This window comes from Rhipicephalus microplus, chromosome 1, assembly GCF_043290135.1.
Source record: "Rhipicephalus microplus isolate Deutch F79 chromosome 1, USDA_Rmic, whole genome shotgun sequence".
Lineage (NCBI taxonomy): Eukaryota > Metazoa > Arthropoda > Arachnida > Ixodida > Ixodidae > Rhipicephalus > Rhipicephalus microplus.
The window spans coordinates 64,533,369-64,550,653 of NC_134700.1; the positions used below are offsets into that span (position 1 = coordinate 64,533,369).

Sequence of the window (17,285 nt, forward strand, 5' to 3'; positions counted from 1 at the left end):
ATGCTTACATACATGGCACGCAAGAGGTGTTCCAGGGGCAAGTGTAACACTAGGGCAATGGTGACACATCACTGCTCCTAGCTCCACCAGCTCAGAGCTTGGCTGCAGTGGTGACATCGTGTAAGTTGGGGGGAAACCTTCAGGTGACCATAGATGATGTCAAGCACGGGATATGGCATATAGAGCAGGAGTACGTCAGCAAACATCGAAATCCACATTTATTACCTTCCAAGCTATATTTGCTGCTGAAATTTGGTAGGTTATATAAACATGTTCACGGGAATCGATCCCACAGACTATCCTGGCCACAAAGTTTTGTGTGAGTACCCCCTTTAAAATTAATTACAAAAAAATACCTATGCTGTTTTTCAAAATGTCCATTTAAAGTAATTCTTTCTTTTTTAGCCAGCTGTTCAGCAGCATCTCAATTTTGTGCTTGTGTCTGTGTGTGCATGCTCCCGCTTACCGTCAGTAAGCCGGAAGCGGACTCCCGCAATCTTGTGACCAGTCAGGCACCCCTTCTCGCACATCGCTCGGAAACCCTGCAGGATTCAAACAGGTGAGCACATTCATGCCTGCACTGTGGAGTGGTAGTAATGTACCCCAGCCTTCACTTCATTTCACAATTTGCTCTCACGAAAGAGCCAGACAATGAAGCTCCTGCCACAAGATAATTCTGCACAATTCTTGTCAAATGCAGCTAAGAATTATTGCTGTAATGAAACACTGCTTAACTGAAATTCTGTACAGCCCATGTGGGGATGAAAGGTCAAAAGCAGTTCACATTTTGGCTCAAACTAGGGTGGTTGTAAATAAACAAACGATGAACTTATCTTACTTTGACAGGCCCCACCTTTTGAAACTGTGTAGAATTGAGTCATTAAGGTTATGCTAGAACTTCAGGTAGCGGTGAAAGCACACTTTTTACATTTGGCTCTGAATTTGTTGATCACTTTTCGTGGGCCTAACAAAGCAGTTATACATGTGGATCAAAACTGTAGCTTTGTTCTTTTTGAGAGAGATGGCAGTGTGTCACTTATGTAACATCAACTCTTTTTATGTTGGGTTTTGTAGCTCAAAAAAAAACTAAGGCTGTTCTGGGCCAGACACAAGGTGAAAAATTTCTATAGTGAATGCAGCATACACTATGTGTTTGGCAATGACAAATGCATAAAATTAGGCCTCTGCTGCTCAGAGGCCTAAGACTGTATAAACATGTAAAACATATATATCTGCACAGTAAGAATTATGCGCATGATATATGGGATGGTCGATGAGTATAGCGTTGCTGCCCTGCCCATGTACTTATGCCCAAGAGACAGGGGCAAGTGCTTCCTTTTAGAGGAAGTGCTTAGAATGTGGCCCTGAGGCACACTGTCTTTCCGGCTGAATCAAGAGCACTGTACCAAAGCACTAAACCAAGACCCACATAAATTGCTCGATTAAACAAAATCAAAAAGACAATGCAGCATTTTGACACAAATCACCAAGTATGCCAAGTCCCTCATAATTCCAGGCGTCCATGCACCTGTCTATTTCTGATGCGTAGCCCATTTTTAAGTGCATGTAAACCCTATCGCCAAGGTCATCACCCGTCTTTGTTTTCCCTGTACGGCTTTGTCATCACCTCAATTCCTATGTTTGATCAATTATCCACCTTTGTGCACTTGTCACATGCCTTTAACTTGGTGTTTGAGTCTATGCTGGTGACGAGTTCTGAAAGAAAAAGTGGTGGCAACTGCCACTGGTGTCTCACTGCTTATTGAGCCATTGAATGAAGTTTGTACTCGCTATCAATGTGTGACAAACTGTAATGGGTAGTGGTCCCTGGTGAGTGTGATAGCAATTGTCATCCAGAACTGCTAAAAGGCTTACGATGACACCTGGACCTGAAGTGCGCAAGACAGCCAAGTCTGCTACATGTGTGGCCTATAAGATGAAGTCGCAGAAAGATTAGCTGCGAATACTTCGGCAATGTTTCAAAACTGCAACAGTATGACAAGTTTGCATGAACATCAGTTGAACTAACGACCGCTTTTGTCACGATCAAGAAAACGGCAATCAGTATGAGAACGGAGAACTAAAGTTGAAAATCAGTATTTTACGTGGACGTTCTGGACTGTATAAGGAAGATGCGCACCTTTAAGAGTTAATCTTGCAGCAGTTGTTGAGCTGTGGCCACCAGGCAAATATCATGGACTCCTTCAAATCAATGTGCACTCATTCCAGAGTACTTTAATAAGTTCATTTTTCATGCTTTTTACAGAATAACACATTAACAGATGTGAATGCATCAAAATTTATTGTATCGAGATTTCACAACACTAGCTATCACTGAAAATCCTATCTTTATAAGTGCCTTTAGCAATGTGCATGGCCGTGCGTGCAGAATAGCACTGTTGTGTAAGCACACTGGACACCATTAATGGGCGACAATGCAAATAAATGCACAGCACTGCTCCTTGCTGCTGCATCCTGTAGGCCATTTTCAAGCACACCAGTGCCCCCAACAGGCGCGCAAGCACCAACGGGAAAAGTTGGTATGCTGGAGCAGTCACTGCGACGAGTGTGCGTGCGAGCCTCCCGCTTTACTTTTCTGCTTGAGCCATTCCAGGACTTCTTAGACGCCGCAAATTTGACAAGGTGCAACATATTACAGTTGACTCTCGATAATTCTAACTCGAAGGGGCCCAAAAATTTGTTTGAATTAAAAAAGTTAGAATTAATGAAAGCTAAATAAACGGAGGGCTCTCCATGCAGTGGCGCATGTGCATTGAGCTAACACATGAGCGGGAAGTTTCAGAAGACTTACATTTATTCACAAATCACAGGACATCCGGTAATAATTGAAGTAATAGGTGATGCCCATCTGCACACGTTTGCCTTGCAGCTAGTCAATCAATTTCGCAGGCAGCTTGCAAAGCATTTCTACTTCGGCTTTAGCATTCTCCTGGCAAGAGAAGTTGCGCGCCGAAATGTCCAGCGCCGACACTTTCTAAAGATGGTTACAACGACTGCGTAGCCTCTCCGCTACCCAGCCGCAGCGTGGCCAGCACGTGACGAGAAAGGAGGAGTGTATCCTAGCGGCGAGAAGCAGATCGGCATTTGAGAGAGAACCAACACTCCACTGCAGCTTTTTTTTTTCTTTTCTCTCTTCGCACGCGTCGTTGAAAGAAGAGTCTATGTGGCAGAGACGGGAAAGGGGGAAGCGGGGCACCGGCATGTGAGAGAGCCAACACTCCGCAACAGCTTTCTTTTTTTTCTCTCTCTCTCTTCGTGCGTGGCATTGAAGAGAGAAGGGTATTTACGTGGCAGGGACGGTAAAGGAAGAAGCCTGACACAGGCGCATCGCAGATCCGCATTTGAGAGAGAGCAAACATTTCACCGCAGCCTTTTCTTTTCTTTTCATTTCCTTCGCGCACAGGGTTGAGGTGTCGCAGGTGCCACCGCGGGATTGGGCGGGGTGCTGAGAGCATTTTCGTAGCATGGTATGTTCGAATTAACCGTCGCAAATGCTTGCGTGTTCGAATTACTGGGTGTTTTCACCCATTGGAATACAGATAGCTTTGACAGGACCTCATCGTGAGTTCGAATGAACCGGTAGTTAATATTAAGCGTGGTCGAATTAATGAGATTCGACTGTATTGCGAAATCCAATCCCGAACTTCGGTGTTTAGCTGCAAGGGTCTCTCGACAATTTCCATCAGTCTACTGTAGGATCTGTTGAGCGGCTCAGAAGCGTCATCCATTCTTTTACCCATTACGTGAGTGCTTTACGACAAAAAATGAAATAAAAAAAAAAGAGTCAAACCTCGGTTGCATATGAAGCGCACGAGCGGTCTCAGATTCGCGGATGCATTTGAAATTAATGTCCATTAGCACTGTCGACAAGTAGAAATACTATAATTTTCAAAGAGTACTATAGAAAGTATAATTGGCATTCAATAAAACAAAATACATTTACTAACAACCCTTGTTATAATGGAATTTAATGAACTAGCCCAAATAACCGTTCTTCTTCATTGAACAGCGTGAACGACACTTGCACCATATATGTAACAATCAACAAGTGTCTACCAACCTTCATTGGCACAGAAACTACAAGTTGAAATACTACTTAGAGCAAAAAAAAGAAAAAAAATATAGAAAAACAAGGAAGACAGTACAGGCACCATCTAGCACTCACTCACAACTGATAGTTTCTTACTCGCGTGAAAAAAAGATCTACAAAAATGGGGGTGTAGCATGCGTGTTGTGAAGAGGCACGAAAAGTCAAACAACGAATGCGCGTATTAACAGTCAATAATTACAGCTGAATTACTTGTCTAGTAACAACCATGAAGGTCTACTTACACAAAGTGAGGCGTCAATCATGACATAATATGCCTCCACAATTTCTCGCTTTGTCTGATTAGGCTGGTGGCACAATACTACAGTGGTTTTGAAGACTGGATCTCATTTGCATGACTGACATAGTGAGGCAAGATGAGACAGCTCCATTAAATGAATTTCGGTGCTCGCTGGCACACATGTTAAATCGACCAGTTCAGCAGATCCACAAGTAGACAAAATGAAAGAGAAAAATTTGCGTTTAACTGCTACACAATAACTGACAAAACAACTGATCGTATTTTCCTTAGGTCACTGCCGACTAATGATAATATATCTAGTGTTATACATCCCAAAACCAAGATATGAATATGAGAGATGCCATAGTTGAGTTCTCTAGAAATTTCAACCATCTGGTGTTCTTTAACGTACACTGACATCAAACAGTACACAGGCCTCGACCCTTTTGCTTCAATTAAAATGCAACCACCATGGTTGGGATCGAACTGATGACCTCTGGTTCAGTAGCTCAGCACCATAGCCACTGTTCCACCATGGCGTACCTGACTGCCAACTCTTGCGCCTTCTTGTGCCCTACGGGAAAAATGCGACTAATGTTATTTGTGGCTGCAAGCACAACCCTTCTTCAACATCGCTTCCTTACATTCTTCAGACCATGCGACTTGTCATAGATATATACATTAACTGAAATATTTCTAGCTTCTTCATTATTCACTGGTGAAGTACATTCGTATTTATTTTTCATTGCCGTGCAAACAGATTTTCAGAAACCGATGCCACGATACACAAGATCCCTGCCTCTTTGAGGGAGCTGGAAACTACTGTTCATCTTCTGTGAGCAAGTTTTTCTTTTCTGATGACATGCTTAGCACGACGTCACAATGTCTAGTTTAAAAATATTCGAATGTGCAGACACAAAATGACGCGAACCTTGAACCTCTAGTGATATGACGCCATCGACAAAGACTTAAAATGTTATGGCTAATTCACCACGAACACGTTAAAATAGACAAGGATTTGTACATCAAACCGTGTGGCCGGCGCCTTACTCGCTCGTCTCACTCCCTCAAACAAACTGAATACTCCTGCCGAACCAACATCTTCAAACAGTCTTTTTCGACGTGCCATCCATGAATGGAATGCATTGTTTGAATATGTACTGCAGAGCCCAACCATATCATAGTTTGTCTATGCTCTTACTAATCTATGACACAAAGTGTTTCAACATAAACATTTCTTTTTGTTGCTGAGCTGAGCCCTCAGTAAGCAAGTGCTGTTTTGCACATTCTTGTGACGTTTTTCATTTTTTCATTCCTCTTTCGTTACTTTTTTTTTAGCTACGGTTTGTTTCTTTTGTTCTGTTGTTTTTTTTATCCATGTATTTGCTTGCCGGCATTTTCACTTGCAATACTTTGTGTTATTTTTTTATATAATATACTGTTTCCAGTATTTCACATGCTGTAAATACTGTTCAAAACAGATCTCTTAAATTTCTTTTTTTTTTTCTCATAATGTGTATTCACAGTTCGTTACTTTTGTTTCTTTTAGCTTTTTGTACAACCCACTTCTGCTTATAGCTTGCAAAGCAAGCTGGCAGAAATAAATGAATAAATAAATAAATATATAAAACACCTGTTGCAGTGAGCCTACAGTGCAACTTTAAAGCATGTATCAAGAAACTGCAAGTTATAAGAGCATGGACCTCACAAATCAATTATAGTCCTAATCCTTCGTATTTAGGCATGTTTAGAATGCGCTCGATCTTTTGTAAAATGCGTGACTTGTGAAATAAAATAAAATAATAATCTCTGTACCATTTCCATTTCTATAATAAATAATAATTTAAAACAAATAATAATCTAAAACAAATAATAATCTCTGTCCATTTCCTCTTCTTGATTTCAACTATGATATCCTTAACCCCCATTTGTCCCCTAATCCACTCTGCTCTCTTCTTGTCTCTTAAAGTTACACCTACCATTTTTCTTTCCATTGCTTGCTGCGTCGTCCTCAATTTAAGCTGAACTCTCTTTCTAAGTGTCCAGGTTTCTGCTCCGTAGCTAAGTACCGGCAAGATACAGCTGTTATATACCTTCCTCTTGAAGGATAGTGGCAATCTACCTGTCATATATTTGAGAGTGCTTGCCAAATGTGCTCCACCACATTCTTATTCTTCTAGTTACTTCAATCTCGTGGTTCGGCTCTACGGTTATTACCTGCCCTAAAAAGACATACTCTTTTACAACTTGAAGTACACTATTACCTATCTCGAAGCGCTGCTGAAATCAAAGCAGCTCAAAGCCACTGCGCTGACAAAGTAACTTACTCACTGCACTCTCACATGATCATGAGTAAAGCAGCTAAGAAGGACATTCTCCTGGAAATCGACGTGAGTGTTCACGTAGAACGCTCACACCCTGGTGAGTGTTCCCCTGAAAAACTCATGTAAGAAAAGCAGGCGATGTGCTTGCTGAGTTGGGGGCTGGCTGGTCCCGACGAAGCAGAAGAAGAAGACGGCCGACGGAAACGTACGCGGCCGGCGGGGACGCCGACCAGCCCGAACACGAAGGTTGGCGCAAAACGCCGAAGGAAAGAACAACAACCGCACTCCACGGTTACCAAACACAGACTGATTTTATTTTACAGTCGCCTTGAAACACTGGATGCCAGAGCGGCGCCCCCTGGCATCCTCACATGTCATTCCGAAACCGAAACCCAGAACACAACAGTGCTGTGTTCAAGAATGCTGCAGCACCTATTGCATTTAGATGAAATGATGTTTCTTTTCACTCAATTGGCATATCAGGTCACAGTACAGATGCCCACACATATTGGCAAAAAACACTGCCATGGTTTCAAAATGCTTCCAGACGCTGCCACTCTGTGCAACTGCCGTTCTGCACAATAAATCAAGGCAGCTGTGCACTGGTGGTTCGTGCCTGAAGGAACAAAAAAGCTGGGCAGCCTTCCTTGACATATAAGCCAAGCCTAGCTTAAAGATACCTACCCTAGTAAAGTCTAGATATACCTACCCAATACATGTGCTTACAAAGGGGCAGTTGAGAATAGGAGAGATAACTTGAGGCCCTCTCTCTCTCTCTCTCTCAGCAATGATCTCTCTGTGCTTCTCTATTTTGATCTCTCTTTCTTCAGCTTTTTCTCATGTAAATTCTTGCAGTAAATGACTGCCTTGAGCTGGATTTTGCTGACATTGCTTTTGCTTAAATTTTCAGCACCTCCTGATGTGTGCCAGAGTTGTCTAAATGTTGGCTAAATGGCCCCTTTCTTTCATTAGCGAAGCTGCTTAAGCTAAATTTCAGGCTATTCAGTGTGCACAGAAAAACCCCGGCAACTAACCAACAGCTACACAATTACATGGTTCCCATAAATGCTCGTTCTGCAAGCGTGCCTGGAGAGCTGAGTGATTATGATGCTACCTTTCACACCTCATTTCAAACTTCATATCGCTTTGTTCATTTATTTTCTTCCTCTCCACATTTGTCCTCTTTTCTTCCCTCTAACGCATTGCTAGAGAACGCATGGTAACATCATCACTCGTTGAGGTTTTTTAAAAAGGTCCTTTAGCCAACATATACACAACTTTGGCACACATCAAGAAGTGCTGAAAATTTAAGAAATAGCAATGTCAGCAAAATCCAGCTCAAGGCAATCATCAACTGCTTGAAGAAATGCCTTGCTATAGGACTTCCAGGTAAACGTTTCGTAAAGAGGGATTAGATACAGTGAATGCAAGACTCCTCTGAGAATGCAAAATAGTTCGAAAAAACAAAGTCGCGCATTTTTGCTTTGACAAAGTGATCAAATCAAGTAGCTTTGAATGCGGGATCGAATCCTGGCTGCGGCAGCTGCATTTCCGATGGAGGTGAAAATGCTGTAGGCCCGTGTGCTCAGATTTGGGTGCACGTTAAAGAGCCCCAGGTGGTCGAAATTTCCGGAGCCCTCCACTACAGCGTCTCTCATAATCATATGGTGGTTTTGGGAGGTTAAACACCACATATCAGTCAAGTAGCTTTGAATGCCTGCCAGTGCTCTACTTATCAAGCACTTCCATGCTCGCTATGGCTCTCGTGAATGGGTTCGGTACCTGCAAGAAACCTAGCCTATTGTTTCGAGTTGCATGCAGCACATTGCCTACTAAGCTCATGACGTCACTGCTGAAGCGCTTGCTGAACCAAACTTAAGTGTTTGCTGTGTGTTCACTGCACGTACTTATTCCTCACCGTACACGGGTGTGGCAATTGTGAGCTGTCGTTTTTGAGAGCAACAGGTCAATGCGGCACCGCTTGGCCGCACCACTTTTCAATAACGCCACCCCGCTCAGGCGGCCTCCCATCAAAGCACAGAGAAAAATAGTCTTGAATAAGCATGAAAAGATGTGAGGAATGAAGGGGGTGTCGCTCGAGTAACAACTGCAGGGCACAGTCATAATCACAGGAGCACATTCTAGCCCAGCAGCTATCAATGGACGGCTCTCATACACTTCAAAGTGTTGTGCTCTTATCGCGAAGTCACTGCAGGTAAAATGTTGTACCTGGCATGGCCACATTTTCTTATACAGTCGACTCTCGGTAATTCGAAGTCGCTTAATTGGAAGTTTCGGCTAATTAGAAATGAGCAAGTGGTCCCATCAGTTTTGCATGCAATCGTATAGAAAAAAATGCTCGATAATTCGAAGTTAAAAACCCATAATATTGGTTAATTAGAAGTTTTTTCAATCGACAGTCTCGTTGCGATCGTAATTTTACAGTAAAATGGGGAACTTTTCATATGCCAAAACATCTGCCGGACCGCGCTGGTGTCTTCGCCACCACTACTGTCCGCAGCGCCACAGATCTTGAAGCGGCAATCTTTTTAACGCTGGCGAATCGCATCGACCGCATCGACTGACTCTTTAGTTGACTTTTGTCGAGACTCCAGTGTGTCACCGCGTCACCCGCGCGCTGGGTTGATTCCACACGTGTTTCTGCGCTTCTGATTTTGAGTGTTGTGTTGGTGACGTACATTTGATAATGGCAACTCGTGGCCCTTACCGAACGCTAGACCTAGCGACGAAAGTCGAAGTCTTGAAGGAAGTTGACCAGGGAGGCACCGCCAAACAAGACATTGCAAGAAAGTACGGCATTAAGCCTAACACGCTGTCGACTTTCATAAAGAATGAGCGCTCAATATTGGATGCGTTTGAAAGGGAAAAATTCAAGACATCGCGGAAGCGGATGCGCACCGGCGCCTACCTCGAGTTGGAGGAAGCACTGCTGATTTGTTCAGAGAGGCACGAAACAACAAACTTCCTCTCAGTGGTGAAGTCGTCACGGCAAAAGCGTCATCGCTTGCTGAAATGTTGGGCATCAACGACTTCGCTGCTTCGGATGGGTGGCTTACGCGTTTCAAACATCGCCACGACTTGATTTTTAAAAGCGTGTGTGGGGAGAAGGCGTCAGTCGATGAGGAAACGTGCCTGACATGGAAAGCGGGCAAGCTGGATCACCAAACTCGACCGCAAGTTCGGGCAATCAAGCCGTAAGGTGTTGTTCCTTGTGGACCAATGTAGTGCCCACATGAACGTACCTGCCTTGAGTGCCATCCGTCTTGTGTACCTGCCTGCAAACACGACGTCCGTGTTGCAGCCCAAGGACCAGGGCATAATAAAAAATGTGAAGGTATTGTATAGGCCGCATCTCGTCGAGCGCATGCTTTTGTGCATGGACAACTCGTCGCAATACGAGGTGAGTTTGCTTAGTGCCATCAATATGCTAGCGCGAGCTTGGACCCGCGTGAAAGAAAAGAAGAAACCATCGCCAATTGTTTCCGGGCCTGTGGTTTCATGGAAAACTCGGGGGATGCTTCTCCTTGTGCGCCAGTGGAAGTGTAAACAAATGAGCTCGACGACGGTAGCTTTCGCGCCGCTCTCGGTGACGTCCGTTTTGACGAGTATGTCGCTGTGGACAGCAACGTCGAAACATGCGGTCCACTAACGGACAGCGAAATCGTGCAGATGGTTCGGCCCCATGACTGCATTCCTGAAAATGACGATGATGACGACGACATCGGAATGAGCCACCACCGAGGGCTGCTGATGTAGCTGCGGGTCTTGCTCTTGCGCAGCGGTTTTTTGTTGGAGAACACAACGCCGAAGAAGCACTTCGACACGTGTATTCCTTACAAAACTTGCTAGCCGCAGCCAGATTCGGCAAGCAGAAGAAGATGACAGACTATTTTTCCTCAAAACTGTCACGCTTTTAAACTAATAAAAGTGCCGTTTTTAATGCTTTTTGCTTAATTCGAAGTTCGTTTAATTCGAAGTTTTTTGCGGTTCCCGTGAACTTCGTATTAACGGGAGTCGACTGTACTAGCGCTTTATACAGAGAAAGTAAGATCGGATCTAAATGAGTTAGCAGCCAGCCTCACTTCATATAACATTACAGTTTGTTGTTATGGTATTCATTGCTGATCCCTTGCAGTTCAAATGTGCCTTCTTTAGCTTATGTACAGCAACCCATTTCTTCAGCCTAAGTGCACAAGCATCAAATGCCGAGTCTATAAGTACCGTGTAACACAGCACAGTAGAAAAATGAATGAAAACATGTGCCTGTGCTTGATGAGAACTCCTGTGCCCCAATTTTACTAAGCTGCTTTGAGAGCCTGGCAGCACTTTCACATCCTTTCAGCACCGCTACCGAAAGCCCTTTTTTTCTAAATGCTGCCATCAAGGCATAAAAAAACAGTTTTACCGCAAGGGCTAAGCAATTAATGAGATAACAACAACTTGTTACAGTATGTGAATTAAGGCTGGCAGCTAACTTTTTGCATCGAATATTGCATATCTGAAAATTGCTGGAGATATGCTCATTCAGCAGTCTCTTTGCATTAAAGGCACAATACATAGAAGCGTTAGGAGCTGTTTGCATTGATGCCTGCCAAGATAGCACACGTGTCGGCAATCACGACTTCAGAAAGTTCACAACTGCCGCTTGAGCGATCACCGCCTTAACAAAACCGCAACTATAACTGTGTAGATGAAACTGAAAATATGATGTCTCAGTCCCGTTTTCCTGCATGGAGCACCTAGCGGCTAAATGCAGGTGCTGCAGCACAGGGTGGCTCTGATAAAAGAGTTTGGCATAACAGGGCTGGTTCGCCGCAGGATGGTGCAGGTAAACAAGTTTGGTACACAATATCCCATATGGAGCAGCTGTTCCACAGCAGAATATGTATTTTGGCAAATAATACTTTAGATTACCATGAAGAACGTAAGCCTAGAAGGCGTGTTTATTTTGTTTTTATGCAAAATGTTCAGCGTAATAGTGCCACACACACTCCTTTCCATGTTTTATGTTGCTGGCCTCTGGCACGTGTAGATAACGCCTAGCACGATCTGCACTAGAACGTCTGAAAGCATTCCAGATTGTTTCAAGATCATCTGTTGAGCACACAAACACAAACAGCAGAGTTTATGCTCAAAAACACAGCGACCAGTGATAATGCTCAAATGTTCACTGCTGGCTGTATAAATGTCAAAACCCCTTTTCACAGATCAGATTATTAACAGCCGACACCCTGTTTGCCGCTACCAGTGTGCAGCATGAGTATCGCTTGCGGCCACAAGTACAGCCAAATAAAGTCTCATCTTAGACACACAAACTGCATCCTTCATTAACAACATGACCCCATGACAATAGTTTGTTTTGAGAAATCCACTGCAACCTGCACAAAGTAGACATCTTTACCATATTTTGCAGTGGCTGCCCCCATGTCAAGACACCACCGTAATTGTAGGAGTAAATCATTCACGCACCTTTTCAATGGCAGGAATATATTGCTTGGGAACATTGGTGCCAATAGTGTCGTCTTGGAAAACCACTTCTGTGTTCTTCTCAGGAGGAAGTGGCTGCACCAAGAAACAACACATGCACAGAAATCACTCCTGTGGTCGAGGGGACAGCGTCTTAGTGCATCTCAAGTGCAAAAGCATCATTAAATCAAGATGAATGAGAAAAAATAGAAAGTGAGTCGCACAAATGCAATTCATATCCATGCTGCCCAGCACCCCATAAGATTTATCTAGGCTAGCGTCAACATAAAATTTTAGATTTTAAGTGAATTTGAAGCAAATAGTCATTTGGTCAAATAATTTCCAACTGAATTCAAATAGTATACACCACGTATTATAAATAAAAATGAGCATATTTGTCATGAGCCACTAACCTGCAGAATAGTTCTTTGAAAACTGAAACAAGGCATGTGCAAATGTCATTCTTTCTGGTTTAAAGGGAAGTCACATGCAAGCAACCTTGAATAGTAGCAGGATTTGGCTTTCGGTAGAATGCAAATGATAACCTGTAAAACATGTGACATTATAAAATTTACTCTGCTTGAAAAATATAAGCCAGCATTGCAAGCTTTTAAATATGAATCAATGTGAGAGTAATTTGTTCATTTAACAATAAAGTGCGGCTCCGCGGCGAAGCAAATTTTCCTTGAATAGGTATCTTCAAGGTACAGCATCCCTTCACTGCAGTGAAACCACCTATACAAGCAATTACATGCAGTTAATGCATCAAGTCTATTTGTTCATTTCTGATACTTTGAAACTTAAAGTAATTCAAATTCCTTTTGAAGCACATTTGAATACTTTATAATTCATTCAAATACACTGCTGATGAATTTGCACAAGCCTGGTATATACAGCTCTCATGGTAGAAAAACCAACAACTTTAGGCTAAGTAACACATATATATTTTAGTTTTCAGTATTTTGTTGCTGTCATGTTGGCTAATCAAATACTTATGCCATGGCCAACATTATTTTCAGCGGCTAGATTTGCAGACATGACGCAATTGTCTTGAGCAGTTGCACATGCCAGGAGTATGAAGTTGGGCATGTTGGTAATGCATAACTAATCATGTAGCACGTAAAAATTGAGACACGGGAAAACGGAAGGGTCTCACATTCCTTATGCGCTATGTGATTAGTTAAGCACATGCCAGTCGCACTGAACGTTCTCATGTTGCGTTTCAAGCCAATGACTACAGCCAATGCATGATCAGCTTTTGGTTTTAACGATACATTTCAAAAGGATTAATGCTTATAACAATTCTTGGGGTTTAGAGTCCCAAAACTACGATAAGATTATGAGAGACACCGTAGTAGATGGCTCTAGAAATTTCAACCACCATAAATTCTTTCACATGCACCTAAATCAAACCACAAGCGTCTCACAGATTTTCGCCCTTGTCTAAAATGAGGCCGTAGTAGATGGGATTCAATCCAACAACCTGCAGGTCAAGGATTAACACTTGGGGTAATTCTCTCACACTAGAAACCCTAATAGCTTGCTCGCAAATTAAAGCTTTACTGCTTTCAAAGGAAGACATAACTAAAGCCAGCGTATCTTCATCCTACGCACAATGTGAGCATAGCAAAAACACAGACGAATACACGTACATCCTCCCCCCCCCCGCCCGAAAAAAATTTAGTGAACGGGCCATGCCTGATGAACAGACTGCTCTTTGAGTATTGGTACAGTTTGTGATGAGTGTAGAGAATGTGGTGAGCCCATCACCTCGAGGTATCCAATGACTCGTCCATACTGTCCGGCACCTCCGTGCTGCTTCTTGTGCAGGTAATCAAACTCGCAAGGGGCTGTGAGCGACTCCCGAAAGGCGACTTTTGGCTTGCCCAGTATCACCGGGCAGTTGTATTCACGAGCCATGCGCTGCAGCACACAAGACACAACCAGTACCACAATATGCTCCCGCCAGCATGCTTCACATACTTGAAAAAAAACTAAGCAGTTTGCACACAGTCAGACCTCAGTGCAAAAAACCTCAGCTCAAAGAAACACACAATGTGCCCCTGCACCCGTCCCCTCTATGATGAAGAGCAGATTGACGTTTCTTGCACGTGGATGTGCTGCCAACAGGTAACAAAAAGAAAGCACCTTAAGGAAATGGCTCTTTGCGTGTAGAAAGTTTACTGTGCCCCTCAACTGATGAAATTGCCTGCCTCACACACCATGGTGCTGCAGTAGATTTTACTTTTTGACAAGAGAAGCCAACTAACTGATCATAATGATTGCAGTAATTCTTTTGGAGATGGTTGGGCATCTTGCTTACTCAACACAATATTAATCATTTTCGTGCTGAGAACATACCGATTGACATTTCAAACAAAATATTAACCCGATTTAAATTCAGTTGCTCTTGTTCGCAATAGATATTGTGACAAAGATGGGCATTTCTTTCCTTGCTAGGTGTGCTCACAGTACAAAAAGTATGAAGTCGGCAAGAAATGGTCATAACTTGCATAACTTTTTAGGTAATTTTTCCCCCAACACTTGCTTAGAATTCATTGTTTTATGTTTAAAACATGTGCCCAAACTAAATTTTATCAAAATGAGAAATGGTCACAAAGCCACCTTTGTTTTTGTCAGATTTGTACACAAAAAAGAAAATAAGTAACTGATTTCTATTAAAATTACTTTCTTTAATATGTAACTGATTACAGTGGTCAGTTACAGCCCCCAAAAAGTAAACGAGCAATTACAGAAAGGTAATAGATTACTTTCACATTACTTTTCTTCAAAATTTTAATGCCGCAACACAATCACACACTCAAACTACAACGAACTACTAAGGCTTGCATGGCAGAGGGCAAGCTAGAGGATTACAAGACGGCTCAAAGGCTTACTGTGGCTTTTGTAATATGGTGTTACACATTAAAGTTCTTGTCACTTATTCTTCCATGTTCCTTCGTTAAGTGGTAAGCTGTTACACTGAACACTTTCTCATCTCAATGCATGCTTTGGAGGGAGGGGCAGTAATATTGCCACGTTCCTTTCTTCAAGTTTTGTTATTGCCCCGTTACACTATGTTCAGTGCAAACCGTGCATAGTATGTTAGAGAATCTTCAAGGCTGTAGTAGATCGTTTTCTTAAGGTTACGCCCACTTTGTGAACCTTTCAGATTATCCTAGAACCTACGTCGCCGCTAGCGATAACAGTAGAATGTTCGATAGCAAGTGTAAAATGCCGACACGCTTCGCCGCTTGTCAGTTGATCGATGGCTGATGCCCAGCTTGCCGCCATCAGTGCCACCTTGTAGCTGTAATCCGACTTTTTTTTTACGTGGTAACAAGTTCGGGCCAAATAAACAGTTTATTATTCGACCTGCAGTCTGCTGCCTTCATTCACGCCATGACCCCGTGACAATATAACGTAGCAACACCTAGTGCACAAACTCGTAATTGTGCAGTGCTTCGAAGTTACTTAGTGTCAATGTTTATATAGATATAGTAACTTCGCCGTAGCTGGAGCTTAGGTGTGGTGTTGCAGGTAAAACGAGAAAAATGCTGAAAAGTTGGGCTCGTGCCCCTACAGAGCGGCGGCATACTTAAAAAAAAAACTACCATATTTAGTCGCATAATAGGTACACTTTTTCCTTTTTTCCAGAAAATTCGGCGCCAAGTTCAAAGTGCGTCTATAATGCGGGGTAAAATTTCCGAAATTTTTATTTCTGACTATCGCATGTAGTGGAAAACAGCATGTGGCTAAGTTTGTTGAATGTACCCTAACTGTCGTCTAAATGTTCCCTCTGTCATGGGACGCCGTTTACATAGAACAGACTGGTAGGTGCGTAATGACCACTTGCGCAAGCACTGTTCCAATGTAAAAAACAAGATTTCTTCAGGTGGTTTCCTGGCTATGCATTGTAAGACGTGTGCATGCACTCCACTGTTTGATCAGTGTGTCATCTAGGGCCACAGTCGTAACCAGTTGACACAAGAAATTATTGAAGCGATCTCTATCACAAAATGTGCGAAGTTCTGTGCGAGTACGCCATCTGCAGCCTTATCTGAAAAAGAGTTGTTTTGTGGGGCGAGTGTTGTGAAGTGCTGATATGGGAATGTTAATTAGATAGCAGCTTAAAGCTAGATTTCTTTGATAACGTGTACTGCGCCATACGTTTGCGATTATGTCATCTGTGCGGAGTCACATGCAGCAAGGTGAGCTATATAATGTGCTGAGGGTCATGCAATAAACAAAAGTTGGAAGCTAGCCCTCCTGTTTTCTTGCTTCTTGACCGTAGCATCTTTTCTTCACGCTCAAACTGAGCTGCACTAAAGCAATACAATTTTATCATGCACCAACTTACTCAGTCAGCAGTACTTGTCAATAAAAGTATATTTTTCTGATGCACTTTTCTTTTCGGACTTTAGATAATTTAGACTTATTTACATTCCTCATAGAGTCCAAATTAGCATTCGTCGATTGTGTTTGTAATGCATTAGGTACTACTCTGGTTCGTACCTCGACACACCTTAAACAAAATGTGCAACAAAAAGCTTCTGGTGTCATTATTGCAAAAAAAAAAAAAAAAAAATTGAAGATTTGTACAAGGCTCATTACACTTCTGTTAATTAGCAGGGCACCCTCACTGGCACTTGCCTCATATCAGGCTACCACCTACAGTCGAATCTCATTAATTCGAACACGCTTAATTCGAACTTCTGGTAAATTCCAACTCAAGCTGAGGTCCCCTCAAAGCTATGTGTATTCCAATGGGCGAAAACGCCCTGTGTTTCGAATGCGCAAGCACTTTCGAAGATTAATTCGAAGATACAGAGCTCCGAAAATGCTTTCAGCACCACGCTTGATCCCGCAGCGGCACATCCAACACCTCCTGTGCGTGAAGAAAAAAAAAAGGCTGCGGTGAAATGTTTGCTTTCTCTTAAATGCCGATCTGCGACGCGCCTGTGCCACTCTTCTCCCTTTTCCGTCCCTGCCACATAAAGACCCTTCTTCTTTCAATGCCAGGTGCAAAGAGAGAGAGCGGGAGAAAAAATGAAAGCTGTTGCAGAGTGTTGGGTCTCTCACGTGCCGGTGCCACGCTTCCTCCTTTCCCGTCCCTGCCACATAG

At 42.9% G+C, this 17,285-nt stretch overlaps 1 protein-coding gene across 3 annotated transcripts in view; it reads right to left on the reverse strand.

Annotated features, from left to right (window-relative positions):
- Nucleotides 1–17,285, reverse strand: part of mEFG1 (mitochondrial translation elongation factor G 1) — a 154,512-nt gene that overhangs the window by 16,755 nt on the left and 120,472 nt on the right. For all 3 annotated transcript variants that reach the window (XM_075873820.1, XM_075873723.1, XM_075873771.1), the window contains exons 14-16: nucleotides 13,931–14,083; nucleotides 12,164–12,256; nucleotides 467–542 (exon numbers count right to left, since the gene is read on the reverse strand). In XM_075873820.1, the coding sequence (XP_075729935.1) occupies nucleotides 467–542; nucleotides 12,164–12,256; nucleotides 13,931–14,083 (322 nt within the window). The remainder of the gene's footprint in view (nucleotides 1–466; nucleotides 543–12,163; nucleotides 12,257–13,930; nucleotides 14,084–17,285) is intronic.